The 17,943-nt window shown below is 38.4% G+C and overlaps 1 protein-coding gene across 2 annotated transcripts in view; it reads right to left on the bottom strand.

The window, feature by feature from the left end:
- The window catches only part of GALNT13 (polypeptide N-acetylgalactosaminyltransferase 13), a 379,070-nt gene that overhangs the window by 24,076 nt on the left and 337,051 nt on the right, over positions 1-17,943 (bottom strand). For both annotated transcript variants that reach the window (XM_075070223.1, XM_075070224.1), the window contains one exon: positions 6,380-6,514. In XM_075070223.1, coding sequence (XP_074926324.1) covers positions 6,380-6,514 — 135 coding nt within the window. The remainder of the gene's footprint in view (positions 1-6,379; positions 6,515-17,943) is intronic.

A 17,943-nucleotide genomic window follows, 5' to 3' on the forward strand; every position in this document is an offset into this window, starting at 1 on the left:
TAGGTTTTTGCCTACAGTTTTTATCCAATATTCTAATATTGGGATTTGGAAAATGCGTAGTAAGGAAGTTTCTCAAAGCATCAGAGTACCCACTATGATGATATAAATCTAACTCCCAATGCTCATGAAAAAATTGACCTTTGGCTCAGGACATAATGCCCATCATAGTTACCTTTTTCCAGCTTGTAGCACAAAATCATTCACTATTGCTTAATAATATTTCTTTACTAAACACATGGAAGACAACATGTAGTACTAGGGGGCCCAATCCTCCCCACAGATATCTAGGCTGGGGAGAGACTATTCAATTTAAAATGTACCAAAACCCACTACCATAAGGCATAGACGAGATTGAGAGGAGAACTATGTCCAGAATTGCAAAGAATCACATAACCTGACAGATATTGCAATGTTTTCTATAAATTAGAGTCCATTAAACAAATTATGTAAAAAAATCTATTTCTCTATTTAATGTAGCTCATTGTGTTTTAAATGTAAAAACAGATGGCAAAGCAAAGCAGTTTTCACAGCGTTCTCATATAAAACTGATCATGAAGCATGGTGAATATTTCTTTTTTATTAGCGCCACCTAATGGTTGATTTTGTTTTTATAAGTAGTTTATAAATTCTTCCATTATGGACCTTTTATGTTAAATCCCATTAAATAGAAAAAGATAGCATTTTTAAAAGCAAGTGATGGTATTTTCTGTAGCATGAAAGATATAGATAGAGAATGAGCTAGAGAATTTATATATATATATATATATATAATCATTAATAGAATCAAAACAGTTTTCCAAAAAATTGTATAGGGTGTTATAAATCCAATATTTTTCCAGCCTTACTCCAAAAAAAAAAAAATCCAATTTGGCATTTATTAAAGCTGAGAAGAAAGTCACAGGCAATGCTCCCTTGACTGTAGCTAATCAGATTAAGAACCAGATTCTGATCTCAGATCTGCAGAAATGCATCACTCAGTAACCTGTTCAATCAGCTACTGCTGGCTATTCATATACCAGTAGGGTGATCAGGATTAGAGCCATTGTCTTTGTGGAAGCTTATTTTAGGCCAAAGTATTTGAGAGCGGAGTTTCCATATTTATTAGCAAAAAATACCTCTCTGAGATTGATTTGGGGAATAAAATATTTGCCGTGAAATAAAATCTGTTTACAAAAGAGGTGAAGTTAGGTGACGGAGGATAGATTTAGAAATTTCCATGGCACACTGGATTATCAATATTAATGCTAAGCACTATAGGCACCTCACCGAAATCAGTGGGAGTTTTGCCATTGAATTCAATAGGGTCAAGGTTTTATAATCTGGGTAATATGCTCTCAGTCGATGTTGTTCGGATATTAATGAGAAATTCTGAGAATGAGAACATACTAAAAGCAAGTTCCAGGAAATACACAAGTGCCTGGCTACTAAATAGAGGATATGGTCCACTCTTATTCTTTTACATCAAATTGGTACTTATCTGGATCTGAGATGCATGCTGGCCTACTGGCTTCACCCTCATTCTCCTTTCTAGGGTGCTTCTGTTTATTGCATAGCATGCACAAGACTCCAGAGTCCCCTGACACGCATTCTTTGCTGCTTCAGACTCCGTTACATGCAGCACACACCCAGCAGTGAGCAGGTTTTGGACCTTGCACGCCCATATAAAGGACCTGAAGTTTGGATCCAATTAATACACATTTGTTAGCTTCTGGCCTTGGATAATTTAAATTGCCTTCAAGAATTCACTAAAGATCCAGCCTGGTTGGAGTTAAAATATATGCACAGATTGCAAACACATTTTTTCAATACACCAGTTGGCTTGGATTAACTAGGTCTGACTGCTTATGCACAGGAAAAAGAAAACACATAAAATGATAAAATAGGTCACTGTGAGCATCAGGAAGTTATATCAGAAAATTCCCCCGAGGTTTTGCTCTTCCTAGCTTCAGATTCATTAATGGACAGAGAGCTCCTTTATAAAAATAACACAATCAAAGTTAATGACAGAAAGTCTGTTTTTCCATCTGAGTTGTGTCTCAGATGAGCCTGTAATACCTCAATCCAAAAGCCTGAAAAACTGACATTTAAAGTAAAGTGATTAATGTCACTGTACTTAAAGAACAATGCACATCAGTGGACCCGGGTTAATACTAATGTGATTTGAATAATACTGATCCAAACTGCTTGCTATAAGGACGACAACATTGGCCAGACCTGATAAAATCAACATCAATGATGAAAGAGCATCAGCACAGCACAAACCTTTAATTGGTGGGCCTAACCATGAATGCTTGTCTAGCATCTTATTCTGTTTTTTCCCCCTGATAATAATTCTCTTTTGTCAGTGAAGGAGTGAACATCTAGTTATATCCCTACTCACTCCTCCTATCCTGCAGAGGCACTGAATATAGTAAAAAGGCACCCTGATACCAAGTAGAAGACAGCAGTCTTGGTTTGCTCTAACCAAAACCTAGCAAAGATAATAAAAGCATCATCTGGAGGGAATCATTGTAGAACAATATGAAGCTGAGCATACTTTCTCTACAGTGCTTTTATGCCTGTCCTCCTAGGACATTTAGGACAAGAATCACCATAAATCACGTAAATACTGAGGCCACAGGCTAGCACCAAGCTGCTCTCTTGAGTCTGTTACCCAATTTATAAATAGCTGTAAAGGAAATCATCATTCATTTGGATATATCAATTAACTAAGGTGGAGTTACTTTGTGCCATCACATCTTGGGTCTCAGATATTATCCATATCACCTCTGTGTGTGAACAAATGTAGCTAAATAGTGATCTGATTTAGAGATCTTTAAATCTTGCTTATATGAACAAAATGATTCCCTCCTAATAAGGGGACAGGGGGTTTACGTTCTGCTGTTATACTATAGAGTATATTTATGACATCAAAAGCCTACATAAGTTAGACCTCAGCCAAGATCAGGTCTATAGTAATTTTTCTTGTTACTGCTTTAATTGTATGCATTGGACGGCCTATATATTCTTTGCATGCTGCCTTCTATGGTCATGGATTAGAAATTTTTTTTGTAGAAGAAAACTAAGTTCACACTTTCTGATGAATTTCACTCTGCAAAACTGAAATTTGCTATTACATTTTTAAGAACCTTCCCCTGGAAAGATCTTTAGTAAATTTGTGCACTGATCCTCCAAGATTCTCTGCACAGGCAGACGTCTAGATCTGTGTGAAGTAGGCTTACCACCTGGCTGTTTTTTTATGGATTTGCCTGAAAAATAATGTAATCTGCCTTTTTTTTAACATGGGTAAATTGTTAAAAGTTTCTGTGTCCACCTAAAGATGCTAACATGTTGTCATTAAAAATAAATTGCTGGAAATAGCAAAAGCAAACAGCAAATACAAATTCAAGAAATAGACTCATTGGGTTTTCTTTATGTATAAAGTTCCAAAACATTCACATTCAAGTATATAATTAAAACACAGAATCAATGCAGTTTGGGAAAAAAATATTTTCTGTGACAGATATAAACAGAGCATCCTGGAGAAACACGACCAAGGTAAGAAAATGATGTTATCAATTTTATCTATGCGTGTTTCTGTATAGATACTATAAGTGTCTGCTCAAGGGGTGGGAGGGGAGGGCTAGGGGTTGCAAAGCTGCCCTGTGGTTAAGGTTGTAGTGGGCTTGCCTTGTGGAGGGAGGGTGCCAGTTATTTTGCCTTTGAAAGATGGTAACTGTAGTGTGAAGCCTCATTTACTTCAATGGGGCTCCAGAGAGACTCAGTGTTCTGCACATGGGAACAGCTGCAGGACCGGAGCCTTTATTCGCTATTCGAGTTGGTCACAATTTGTCCAATTGCAACATTTCAAAATTGAAAAAGAAAGGGAGAAATGTTAATTAAGTTTTCATGAGCCCCTTCATTTTTTGACTAATTATAAAGTTGATCAACACTTTCCAAATTAGATAATATTTCAGCCATGAATCAGGGCCTGCTGCTGAGACTGGCATGTGCCGCTGAACATCCTGATCAGCCAGACTCTCCGATTGGCTGGAGGGGCATCACCAGGACTGCTCTTAAGACCAGCAGCAGCACTAGGCCAGTGGCTGCTCAACAGTTATTTCTGCAACAGTGATTACTCCTGTGACTGCCTTGCTTCCCACCTTCTTGCAGGCCTGCTCCTGCCTTCTTCCTGGCCTGTTCCACCTCTACTCCCTTGGATGGGACTCCTACGCTTGGTTCTGACTCTTGGTCCCTGACTCTGAACCACTAGGCTTGACCACCTAGTTCATGCCAATTTCAAATTTCAAAACAAAACAAAATTTTGAAACAAATTTCAATAAATTTCTTTCTATTAACCAGCTCTATTTGCTGTTTTGTTAAAAACCAGGAAATATTCAGTAATATATTAACACTGAGACCCAACCCAACTTACTCTATTTTGTATTGAAATAAAAACAGCATCACAATCTGGCCCTGAGTCGCCAAACTTCTGAGAGCTGAGCTCCCCCTTCAGGAAAATGAAACCAAGTGAGTCTCGCTCCACTACATCCTCACAACGTTTTAAAGACCTAGTCATTTTAATTTTGCTTCCCCACAGCTAGTGCTTCACACTCCCCCAAAGCGGACATGTCCCACACTCTGGGAAGGTGTTAAATATTGCAAGTAGAGCATCGCAGATGAAGGGGAGCAATATGATTTCAGAAGAGTTCTTCTGGGTACGGTTAGAGTTTTAGCAAGGAAATAGCATTAAACACAGGCACTTCTAGCTTGCTGTGAAAGATTTAATAAGTTTATATGTAGAATAGTTCCAAATTTTTGCATTCATTTCAAAGCAATAAACTTTACCCATTTTCACTTCAGTTTTACAAGTGTATGCGCTATGTCTTGTATATAATTTATAAGAATTTCAGAGATGAGACTTTAGATTTTTAGTAAAATCTACGACATTTTCTAATCTCAGTTATTTTATTGATGCATTTCTCTATATACTGGTGTAACCATAGCAGAATCTAGCTATAAGACTATTGTATTGCATATCTTCTGCTACATGAGAGTTAAAGCATTCTTGAAAAATGGAACAAAAACTCATAGCTTAACAGTTTTGGGAATGAGATGACATTGGAAACTATAAATTGCTTGAAGCAGTGTGTACATCTATTGCCTAACAGAGCAACTGATCCAAATATAAATGACCATTTACAATTTAAAGTCCCTTAAATTACACAGATGAGTGTTAGATTAACTCTTACCGCAAGCAGCTGACGTTTACAAAAGGTATGCCAAACAGTAGACTATGCTGGAAAAAATTAACACTAAGGACCTGATTGTGCAAGATATAGAGCAGGGGTCGGCAACCTTTCAGAAGTGCTGTGCCCTGTCTTCATTTATTCACTCTAATTTAAGGTTTCACGTGCCAGTAATACATTTTAACATTTTTAGAAGGTCTCTTTCTATAAGTCTACAATATATAAGTAACCTATTGTTGTATGTAAAGTAAATAAGGTTTTTAAAATATTTAAGAAACTTCATTTAAAATTAAATTAAAATGCAGAGCCCCCCGGACTGGTGGCCAGGATCTGGGCAGTGTGAGTGCCACTGAAAATCAGCTTGCGTGCTGCCTTCCGCACGCATGCCATAGGTTGCCTATCCCTGATACAGAGCTTCCTCAGCTCCCACTGCTTTGAAGGTGCTCAGGACTTCGCAGAACTGAGCCCTTCACGTGTTTCATCCACATGATGAGACTGATCCTGTGAGACGCTCAGCACCGTTTCATCTCCAGCTGACTTCAATATGAATTTAAGATGCCCAGAATCTCTCAATCTGTTGCCTACAATGGGACTACTCAGAGTGTGTAAAGTTAAAGGTGTGTCATTTTTTTTCAAGATCAGAGTCGTGTAAAGAAACCTGCATATCACAGTGTTTCTGTCATTAAAATACATATCCAAGCATTCTCCATTTAAGAGCTGGTAGAAAAACCTGTAAAAATTTCAAAATTTTACTGTGTTTTTAAATATTTAACATTTCAATGAATTTTTTTGAAAATAAAAAATTGCATCATGCTCTATAACCATAGAAAAATTAAAGTCAATTTTCATCTTTTTTTTTTTGTGGTTTGGGATGAAAAATTGAAAATTGAAAACTTTTCAAGCAGCTGTATTCCTTTAGCACTTTGCATCCCTGACCTGGAAGGACACCATCACATCATGATATAAGTCTGATAAAGTAGCTCCACCGTCAGCTATCACACTCACAAATTATCTTCTTTCACAAACAACTGACAAAAATATACTTATTGCATCCCTGTGTCAAACAATCCAACTGAAATTAAAATGAGTAATAGTGGATATGAACCACTGGACCTGTATTTTTCTGCTCTAATTATTAAATAATTATATACCTCAGCATCATACTCCCAGAGCTGATTTCCTCTCATATGATGGCACTTCAACATGATCAGAGGACCATTGAGTCTAGAAACATCCAAGCATAAATCATCTGTGCGGATCTCTTTATCAGCAGTAAAAGAAAATACCTGAAAACATGAAATGATTAAAGTTATAGGGGATTAAAGACACATATTTATTTAAATGATTACTGACTTGTAACATCCCTCATTTTGATTTACGTTAGTGACCTGACAGCAGTTCCTTCTTCTACATTGAGAAGGACTGAAAAATGTTGTACTGTGTTTCACATAAGTTTACATAAGCTTCACAGTATGACTTTAAATGAATGTTTTATAACAGAAATGACTATAAATCCCTTATCCAGCAAAGACTTTCACATGTGCTTAACTTTACACATTTTGAATCAAAGAGACAATTCAGTGGGTACAGTTAAACAAGTGTGTAAGTCTTTAAAGTCTTTACACTGAGAATACTACAAAAGGATAAAGTAACAATACATCATCCTATATATGGATATTTCAGAAAGCATTTCACAGGATTTTTTTTTTTTTTTTTAACAACGGGGTTTGGATATGGACCCTATCATTTGAAGAATCAGGGTGTTCTTAGCCAAAACACTCAACTTCCCAATTTCCTGTACCAAGGATTATCATGTATGGTGTAGAGCAGTGCTTCTCAAAGCTGGGCCACAGCTTGTTCAGTGAAAGCCCCTGGCAGTCCGGGCTGGTTTGTTTACCTGCTGCTTCCGGAGGTTCGGCCGATCACGGTTCCCACTGGCTGCGGTTCGCCACTCCAGGCCAATGGAGGCTGCAGGAAGGGCGGCCAGCACATCCCTCGGCCCGCGCCACTTCCCGCAGCCCCCATTGGTCTGGGACAGCGAATTGCAGCCAGTGGGAGCCGCGATTGGCTGAACCTTTAAATGAGCATGTTCCCTAATTGATCAGCAATGTAATAATGTAACAATGTTAAGGACGATGTTAAGTGAGGAGTTACTGTAGAATGATTTGGTCACATCAGTGTCTATACAGAAAAATAATATTTTAGTAATTATATTGGATAACATTTAATCATGCAGTCAAAATAGTATAGCGTTAAATGTTTCACTCAAAAAGGGCAAATATAACTTAACAGAAATCAATACAAATGATTAACGTGTATTCAAAAATGTTAAATTTTGATGAAACAAGGAGGTATAATACATAGCTACAAAAGATGTTTTCATAGTTACTATAGGACAATTCCTACGGGATTAAACCCAATGTGTTAAAGTAGGATAAAAGTTAAACAAGATGCTGTCATGCATCGCTAGAGGAATATAATCCAAATCAAAAACTTGGGATTGGTATAAAAACCCCGGATAACTCACCTAGTACAATGCTGTGTCTATTGAGAAGGCAAGTGTACTTTCTAAATGATGTAATTGCCCTTGATATATCTAGCATCATACATCAGAATGAAACCAATTTTCAATGAATTATGAGAAAGATTGAAAAAGCTGGCCAGATTATATTAGGAAACCATGAGGCTTTACTGTGACTCAATTGAAGATTTTAAAACTAGGACAGGCAATTTCATCTAACTAAGTTTTCGCACTTAAGCACACTACACCAAGTGCCCAAGAGAACAGGGCTCAAACTTGGGAAATTGAAATTTAGGCAAATTTATTTTATGCAGATGGTAGTAAATCTCACAGTATTAAACAAACAGCCAAAGGGGACACTGAAGCAGCTGAATGAAGAGACAACTAACTAAGTTTTTAAGTAAAGAGAAGCGAGAAGCAGGTTCAGAAATAGGCAAAGGGAAATGAGGAAAGCTAAGAAGGACCAGGCATGATACGGATCAGTGACCTTTTTTCTTTTTCAAATTTCATATTCTCAGACACATGTAATAGACAGTGTTCTTAGTATGTTGTGCACTGGCCAACCTCAAACCACTGATGAATACCATATTTACTGAAGAATAGTTATGCCCTGCAGAAGATCATGGCTCACACATATGCATAATCAAAGGCAGAATTTGCCCACCCCCTTTACAATATAAACATGTTAAACATGTTCTGCATTTTGGCTGAGAATTTGTTCTTTCAACTAGGACTATGTAAACTCTGCAGGCTTCGGTTTATGCATGTCACATGAATTGAGAACTGCAAATTGTCTTTACTTTGGGAAGACAGTAGACCAAGCCTTGCAGGTTCATTTTGGAGGTTTGCTCAGGGAGTCTGTGGCAAGGACAGAAGCAAAACACCTTCTATTATTTGCTCCTTATTTATACCTTCAGCAATAGACCATATGAAACCAGATACCATAATGTGATTAATTAGGAAGTGTGTGTGTGTGGGGCGGGGGTTGTTTTTGTTTTTTCCTTTTGCAGGCCAAGACACTAGATTACCCCTTAATCATTTGGAAAAGTACCATAAACTGTTGACCCTTCACCCAAAGTCAGGTAGAAAGGACTTTGGTTTAACATCACCTGTGTAGAAATGCATCTTAGTGTATGCAGCATCCCCCAGACTTTATTTTCAGAATCTGCCGTGAGACCTTGAGGGGTCGTCCTGCCACAGAGAACTTCAATTTACAACTTTCTGAGTTTTGGTTTAGCAATCAAATTATATCAACTGGATTGTTTCATGACCCATTACAATGGGAGATACTGAATCATGGTTCAGTGACAAGGAATTAATTATGCCTCCGGGACTTAAGTGGATTAAGAGCTTCCAGGATCTTGCAGGTGTTACAAAATACTAGCCACTATTTGGGAGTTACCCTTTGACACACAAATACCCTAAGCCACCTTTGGAGTGCTAATAGTCTTATTTTCATTTGAAAACACATACAAGCACAGGCCAATGTTCAAATATGCCTTTTCAAGTGAAAAGGAAGCTTTTAAAACATTCAGTTCAAGTGTTATGGGGGAATTGTCTCACAGGATGCGCTGTTCTTTTGCAGCTATGGCCCAGATCCTCAAAGATAATTAGGTCCCTAACTTTCATGAAAATTATTGAGAGTTAGACACTTAAATATCATTGAGGATCTGGGCCTGTGAACCCACTTCACTTTTAAAATGCCATCACAACATATTAGTATGCCTTTATTTCTTTGGCAATCAGTCCCAGAGCCTTGAAAATACCACACTACCCCTCATCTTTTCTATTTGATAAACATTGAATTTGCCACTGTTCTAGTGGAGCTGGAAACTGAAGGAGCCAGGTTTGTGTATTGCCCCATTCATTAACATAGTTCAGTTATCTTGTATCTTGCTCCTTTGCTTCCTGGGACACTCTGCCCTGTCTGTTTTTGTTTAGAGCAGATAGTAGGGTGGGAAGGAAGAGAAAGGAGAACATCGCATTACTCTATGAAAGACCAAAACAACACTGGATGCCAGCTTAGCATTTGTTGTAAAACTTCATTTTGGATTAACATTAGTACTTGCACTATATTAACAGCTAAAATGAAGTTTGAAAGATAAAGGATTAAACTAAGAACCAAGATGCAAATAGCTTGTATTTGGAAATACAAATAATTTGCTTTGTCAGAGATGAGGGGAAGAAAATAACAGACAGGACAGGAGTATGTTTTTCCCTTTAAATTCTTCCATGCTAGTAGAGACCATACCCAACTCTGCTTAAGTTCTAAAAACCAGACCTAACATACTCAACACAGCAGCACCACATTGTTCTAAACATCCAGCACTGCACTTTCAATTATAACTTCCTATGATTCCAATATATTTCTCCCATAATGTATATTTGTGGCATCATTATCTGAGTTTGGTATTTCATTGGTTTTAAAATTGAATAGAATACAAACACAGATGGCAAGTTGGAAAGCTGAGCTATTGTTGTAGGGAAATGGTTGCGAGCAGTACGACCAACAAAGGTGCAAACTACTTAGAGAATATATATAATTGGCTGAAAAAGAAGGGTTTACAAGCCCTACAGATTACCAGGGATCGAAATCACTTCAGATCTTGTTTAACGTCAACTAGAAATACATAGATACAAGAAATATGACAAACCCCTGTTAACAAATATTTGAACATTGTTCACAATGTGCTTTGTTACATTTTCAAAACTAAGAAAAGCAATGCACTCAGCTACTCACTACAAGGCTGTCTAATGCTCACTGCTTTCTCATTAACAGAATTTCTTCAAGGGAGGTAAAACAAAAGTCTTCATAATGAGCTAAAAAAATTTGGAGTTTTTGGAAAAAATGCTATTTGCATTATCTATGCACAACAAAGCATATGAAAAATACTTCTAAATGGGTAAAAAACAAACTTCCCCAACCCCTCTTCAGAAATTTCTATATCAGCACAACCACCCGCAAATCACTTCTGAACTAATGCCCACATGAGAAATTTCAGCACAAAAGGTACTTTTTGGAGAAATTTATAAGCAATTAAAATAAGGGTTAGAATGAAAAAGATATTGGTGCTATAAATATTAATAAGAACTGATATAAACATAGCACACTTATGGCAAAACATGGCCTGTAAGTTCTCATCAAAATTATTCCAATTATAGGTGAAATATTCCTTACTTATCCAATGGTTCTATTCATATTGAGAATATTCTTCAGTATTCCAGATCATACATTTCATTCTCTTCCCCCCCTGGGACAATAGGAAAGTAAGACACAGAGCTTGGGCTTTTCCCTTCCCCCCCAGACTGGCATATATCAAAATATGGACAGATTTTGTTTGACAGGACTGGATAAAATGCATTTAAAATGTTACAGACCTGCCTTTAAGAATCATTCATCAAAATAAGCTATCCTAATATATATGTTTGATAGCCAATACATATACATTTGAAACCAAGCAATTATATATATAAATACAGGGAGAGAAACTGATTACTTTGTGTTGGCCATAAATGCAATAACTGAAATCAAACAGCATAGTTGCCTGTTTTGGATTTATCTGAAAAATCACTGGGACTACTTAAAGGTACTACTTACCGAGGGTAATGCTGGTATATTCTGACCTCAGAAGCCCGCTTTTACTCACACAGAACACACAAGGGTTTTTATTATGTTCATTACCCTAAAAATCATTAACAACTCAGCTGATGTTATTAATTTTCCAAGAAACAAAACCTTTAGCTCAAGGTAGCTGGGTAGCATTAACTATAATTATAAAATATTGAAGATTGACAATAAAACTCAACACTTAAAAAAAGAGTTAAAAAGAGTAACTAGCACTGAAAAGTGTAGATCTGGATCCAAACACTTCCACAGTTTGGGGGTACTGAATGCCAAAGCAAAACATCTTAGTCACTTTCATCTTAAAACCCAAAAAGCTGTTTGAACTTGGAAATTTTCTTCTCGCTTCAAATTGGTTTTGTATTTGTGTTTTATGAAAAGGAAACCATTATATTTTGAAGTCAATTTCTATGTGCAGTTTTTGTTTCCTTTTTTATGTTTAAATTGCAATACACTGTTTAATTATGTCCTTTTGAAAGAATTATTGAAGTTTGAATTAACAATTAGGGAAGGTGCCATTCAAAAACATGCAGTCTGAGAAAGGAAACTGCATACCAATGATTGTTTCAAATTACCAGCCAGTAACAGTTTACTAACATCTGAATTTATTTCATAATATAAAAAATGTAGGCTTAAATGGAGCCGTTAGCCATATGTAATGGATGGTGCCTAGCTGTGCTGTTCCAAGAGGAGCCCATGGAGTGATTCACACTCAGTCACAATTCCTTCCCTGTCTAGGTTGCCATAGGAAGCCATTTGCTGTAGCTCTTTTTTTGCAATGTAACTTACTTGTCAGTGCATTGCATGCCAATGTAGGGTTGTCACTTGTCCAGCTTTTCCCGGGATTGTCCCTTTTTTTGAGGTAGGTCTCCCAGGAAATCTAGAAGGGTGCTCAGAACACAAAGCCGGCCGTCCAGTTTTATTGACTAAGAATCACCTAGAATGTCCTGGTTTTTTGTACCCGTGAGGTGGTAACCGTATGCCAAAGCATGACTCCAAGACTCCTTCTATTCCTCATCTACATGCTCCGTGTATGTGAGTGGGGAGATGAGGGGAAGAGGACTGGGCACCAGGAGGGGCAAGCAAGGGCACCCCCCCTCCAGTAATTGCCAGGGGCACAGAACTTCTCCTGGCCTCAGAACTGCAGTAGGGAGGAGAGGGAGGAAGAGTGAGAGCTCCTCCTTCCAAAAGGGATCCAGTTTAAATTCCTGAACACACCCCCTCTACGCTCACCCTCACCTGAAGCTTCTGAAGTGGAGAGCACTAATGTGACTGCACATGAGGGTGGGGAAATCTTACTCTCCCTCACTCACTACACAGTTGAGCAAGTCTGAGTCATAATCCAGCCCTTACTTTCTAAGAATTCATTTCAATGTATTGAACATATAAACAGGGCCAGATTCTGCCAGCCTCACTCTCATTAAGTATTAACTTACAGACAAGGAATCCACTGAGTAGTCTGCCTGTGGTCAGCAGAATCTTACCCATAATTAGGCAAATTTTAAAACCCCCAATGAATAGTTTGTTTCTGTGGCTACCAAATATGCTAGAGATATAGTATGCAATAGTCTGCAGAAGAAAATTAAATATTATAATTGATAAATACTTAGCAAAAGCACAGACATAACAAATGTTATTTTGTTTGTTTTTTCAGGCATCTTTTTACCTGGATAAAATATTTACCTAAATAATAGCCTGCTGCAATATCTACAAAGAGGATTTTAAATTTGTTGGTATTATTGATGCTCAGGTGCTTATATTGATTATAAAGCTGTCTTGTCTTCCAGAAGATGGGTAGATTAAAGCGTGCACATGTCTATAGAGGACATACTTCTTGTAGTATCAAATGTCTTACAATTTCTAATCCAGTAACCATCTTTACTGCTTAATAGTAACCAAACTACTAGACATTACTACTATACCAAAACAAAAAACGTGTCAAATAATAAACAATAGCAAGTAATTACTTAGCAAAGAAATTAAAGAAACTCAAGTCTGAAAACTTGTATCTCAGAAACTTTCCATAAACTTTTATTTTGTTTTGTTTTGTTGCTATGAAAGGGATCATTTGATGGTGCTTTTACACATGATGCCCCAAGTTCTTTTCTTTAGCATGGGAGTCAGCTTTTAGTCCTGAAAGACAATGCTGTGATGTTGCTGATTTTCTGATGCAGTTTATTTGCAGGAGCTGGCAGGAGCAAAAGAGTTTGGCCTCTACCTCAATCTCTCTAACTAGAGTTGCTCCCTGGGAACATATATTTGAACAGAGTTACTTTTTAATGGTTTATTCTAAGAGGTTTTCCAGGATATTTTAAGATGAAAGGTTTTCCCACATCGAAATGTTTGGGTTACTAGAGACTCATGCCTATTTTGCTGTAGGGCTGAAGTGCTGTGATTCTGAATGCAATGACTGTCATTATCTTGTTTTGGTAGAATTCTTCTTTGTTCCTCAGATTCTAATCACATCCAGTGGAATGGAACTGAACCAAATGAAACATAATGGAACAGAACAAGATTATCTGGAAAGGAATCACAGCATTCATTTCCCAGTCCTGGTTCTAGTGATTGTATGTGCTGGTTTGTTCCCCCAGAAGCCTCACAATCTGTTACACACTATAATAATATGATATGGTAGGAGTTATATAAAGTGATATAACAATGATTTACATCTAAATCACTCATGCTGAATGATTTGAAAGTGGCAAGTGACAGAATTCCTCCAAAGACAGTTCCAAAAAATAAGATATTATTCTGATATCCCTAGTGATATTACATACCTGTGCGCCCAGTCATATCATTCATCTCTCACAAAGGCCATTCATCAATTTATAATTTTACTTCCACCTTCGAAAACTGTTCAGTTTTTGAACTTGTCTATAAAAATTTTTTTGGCCAGAGACCAATGTTGCATGATGGGTGCAGATAACAACTGACTGGGTACCTGGATCTATAGAATCCATGCCCAATCCATCTGTAAGTTAGCAGACCATAAGAAAGAAGCTGTTGCTATTGGCCCTCGCTCCCAAAACCCACGTTTTTCCTGGAAACACCTCCTGTCTCCCCCCAAATCGCCCCACCAAACAGCAAAAAATCCCCATGTTACATACCGATACAAAACCAATGAGGAGTCCAGTGGCATTTTAAAGACTAACAGATTTATTGAGGCATAAGCTTTTGTGAGTAAAATGATGATGCATCTGAAGAAGTGAGGGGTTTTACCCACAAAAGTTTACGCCAAAATAAATCTGTCTTTAAGATACCACCAGACTCCTTGTTGTTTTTGTGGATACAGACTAACATGGCTACCCCTCTGATATCTGCACAGTAATTGTTCTTTAAGATGTGGATGCAGATGTGTATTCAATTCAGGGGTGTCCAGCTTTGGCATGCTGGGCATGTGCACACCAAGGTGAAATACACATCTGCAATCACTTGGAGAAGAACAAAAATAATTTTTCATTGCTCTCCTAACAGCTCATAAAGGAATAGAGCTGACACAAACACCAGAAAGGAGGAGGTATGGTCAAAATGCAGAGTGGATTCCTAGAGTCACGGTTTTACACAAGCATCTTAGTTCTCAGATGAAAAAAAAGAGTACTTTTCTAGCCCTCACAGTGGTGAAGAAAAGCTTGAAAATGAAGTATACAGTTTCCAATATCAGATGGCAAATAAAAAGAACCCAACATTTCTTATTTGTAAAACCTCATGATTTTTAAGCCCATGTCATGATTTTGAGGGGCCTGATCCACGTATTTAATTATTGGAGCTGGCAATATTGAAAATATACAAATGTGAAAAAAACTGTAAAATGTTATTTGATGATGTTGACTGGGGAGAATACAAAGCAAAGTGGGGGAGAATCTGCATGTGAGGGTGGATACAGGATGGAGTAGGATTTGAGAGAAAGTGATGGTCAAGACATGTGTGTTGGGCGAATGATAGAGGAAACACCTTGAAGTTTTTGCAGGCTCATAATATTTTGGTAGAGCTGGATCCTATTTAGGTTTAATTGTTGTCTGGACAGCAAAGGAAAACATGAGAAGGCAACAGCACAGAACATTCAAACTCTTGTGAGGCTGGAACAACATTCTTGTTTTCTCTTTTTGGTGTGTGTGCCTGTTTTTCTAATCAATGCCCTTGCAAGAATGTCTATGAAGGGTCCACCCCGCTGAATAAAAATAAACCCTTTTCATTCTTTATATAAATTAAAAGAACTACTCTAAACTAATAATTAACAGGCCCCACAACTGAGGATAATCAGGAACATTTTGAGTGGGGTTGAGTGGCACCACTTTTCAGCAAGTCTAACTGCCAGGGCTCCAAAAGAATGTTTATCATCTGAGATACTGAGATCATAAAACGTCATGGCATTTTTATACCCTTTTGATGTTACACTGCCACACTGACAATATAGGTCATGACTGATATATTGTCTCAAAGGTGAGGCCTGCGGGAGTCATATGTGATAAAGGGATAAATTAAAGGTGTTACCCACACAATGAGGGAAATCTAACAGTGATAAGATACTTACTTTGAAGCCCATCACTCCAATGTAATAGAGTGCACTACAATAACTTTAAGCATCACTCCATTACCACATTTGAAACAAAACAGCCAAATGCTTTAGCTGATTTAATCCTAATAGGTAGATCCCTGTGCAGATACAAAATGTATATCTGTAGATATAAAGTCAATATCTGAGGAGCTACAGGACTCTACCGGGAACCACAGCAGCAAAAGCAGCAGCTCGTTGGACCACCGCTCAGAGGAGCCAGGGCCATGCGTGGGCAGCTACTGTTGCATGGCTGTACTACTCCCAGCCCTGCTGACTGGGGTGGGCATCAGGCTCATCGGCAGCTGTCCCTGGTTGTGCTAGTGTGTGCAAGCGGCTCACATGCTCCCGGACAGGAGTCCCATCCACGCAGCAGATTCCGACTCCTGTCCAGGAACATGTGAGTTGCTTGAACACACTAGTGCAAATAGGCACAGCTGCTGGTGAGCCTGTTGCCCATTCCAGTGGGTAGGGCTGGGTAGGAGGTGGTACAGCCATGCCAGAGGAGCTGCTCACATGGGGTGCTGGCTCCTGTGAGTGGCGGCCCTATATGCTGTTGCTTTCACGGCTGCGGTTCCTGGTAGAGTCCTGCAGCTCCTCAGATATCTGCTTTATATCTGTGGATATAAATTGAGTGTCCATGCAGGGCTCTACTAGTAGGCTCTAATTCTACTGATTTCAAACTGCAATGGAAGGACAGTTCTTGATTACTGAATTTTGAAAACAGGTGGTGTTTTTAGGCAACAATTGTCAATGATAAGTAATAGTCATATCTAATTACTGAAAGAAATGGACACGATTGTGGACTCTGCATTAATATGCAAAGACCAATTTTGTTGATGAGAACATGTGAGTCACTTGAGTCACAGTTGTACTAACAGATGTTATAATACTCAAATGGCCAGAGAGAAGACTAGACTCCATGCATCTCTCTCACAACTACACACACATTTCATTTGAAAGACTTGACTATGAAAGGTTCAGTCTGGATCATAAACCTAATGGTTTTTTTTCCACTCAATACAGCACAGTGGGAATGGCCCTGGCTTGTAAACTGAAATGCTTCCTTAATACATATTTAAGAGAAGCTCAAGTCATGGAACATATTTGAACTAATATGCCAGTGTTCCATAATACTGGAGAAGTTTTTGAACTTGCTTCACAGCACTCCTTTATGAACATCTGACATTTAAAATTAATATTCCAATTGTTCTTGTTTACAGTAATTAAATAACTATTTCCCCATCATACTTAAGCTATCCAAAATGAAGCTATAAGCTAAAAACATGAAAAAGTATGTAATTTTTAAAGACGACAGCTAGAAGAAGCCATTTTCAGGGGTATGGGGCAAATGATCGATATTTTCGTAGATTCCAAGGGCAGAAAGAACCATTGTCATCATCTAGTCTGACCTCCTGCACATCACAGGCCACAGAGCCTCACCCATCCTCCTAGACCCATAACCTGTGTCTCAGTTACCGAAGACCTCAAATCATGTTTTAAAGACTTCAAGTTACAGAGAATCCACAATTTACTCTGGCTCAAACCAGCAACCACACTACCCCCGGGTCCCTGCCAATCTGACTAAGGGAAAACTCCTTCCTGACCCCAAATATGGCCATCAGTTAGACCCTGAGCATGTTGTCGAGACCCATCAGCTAGACACCTGGGAAATAATTTACTGTAGTAACTCAGAGCCCTCCCTATCTAGTGTCCCATTTCCAATCATTGGAGATATTTGCTACAACAGTCATTGTAGGCAATCATACCATCCCTTCCACAAACTTATCTAGCTCAGTCTTGAAACCAGTTAGGTTTTTTGCCCCCAACTTTCCCCAGGGCCACCCAGAGGATTCAGGGGGCCTGGGGCAAAGCAGTTTCGGGGGCCCCTTCCATAAAAAAAGTTGCAATACTATAGGAGACCCCTGTGGGGCCTGGGGCAAATTGCCCCACTTGCCCCCCCTCTCGGCGGCCCTGCCACTTAGACCTGATTATCAGTGATTTCAGTGGTCACTTAACA

This window comes from Chelonoidis abingdonii, chromosome 10 (genome assembly GCF_003597395.2).
Source record: "Chelonoidis abingdonii isolate Lonesome George chromosome 10, CheloAbing_2.0, whole genome shotgun sequence".
NCBI lineage: Eukaryota > Metazoa > Chordata > Testudines > Testudinidae > Chelonoidis > Chelonoidis abingdonii.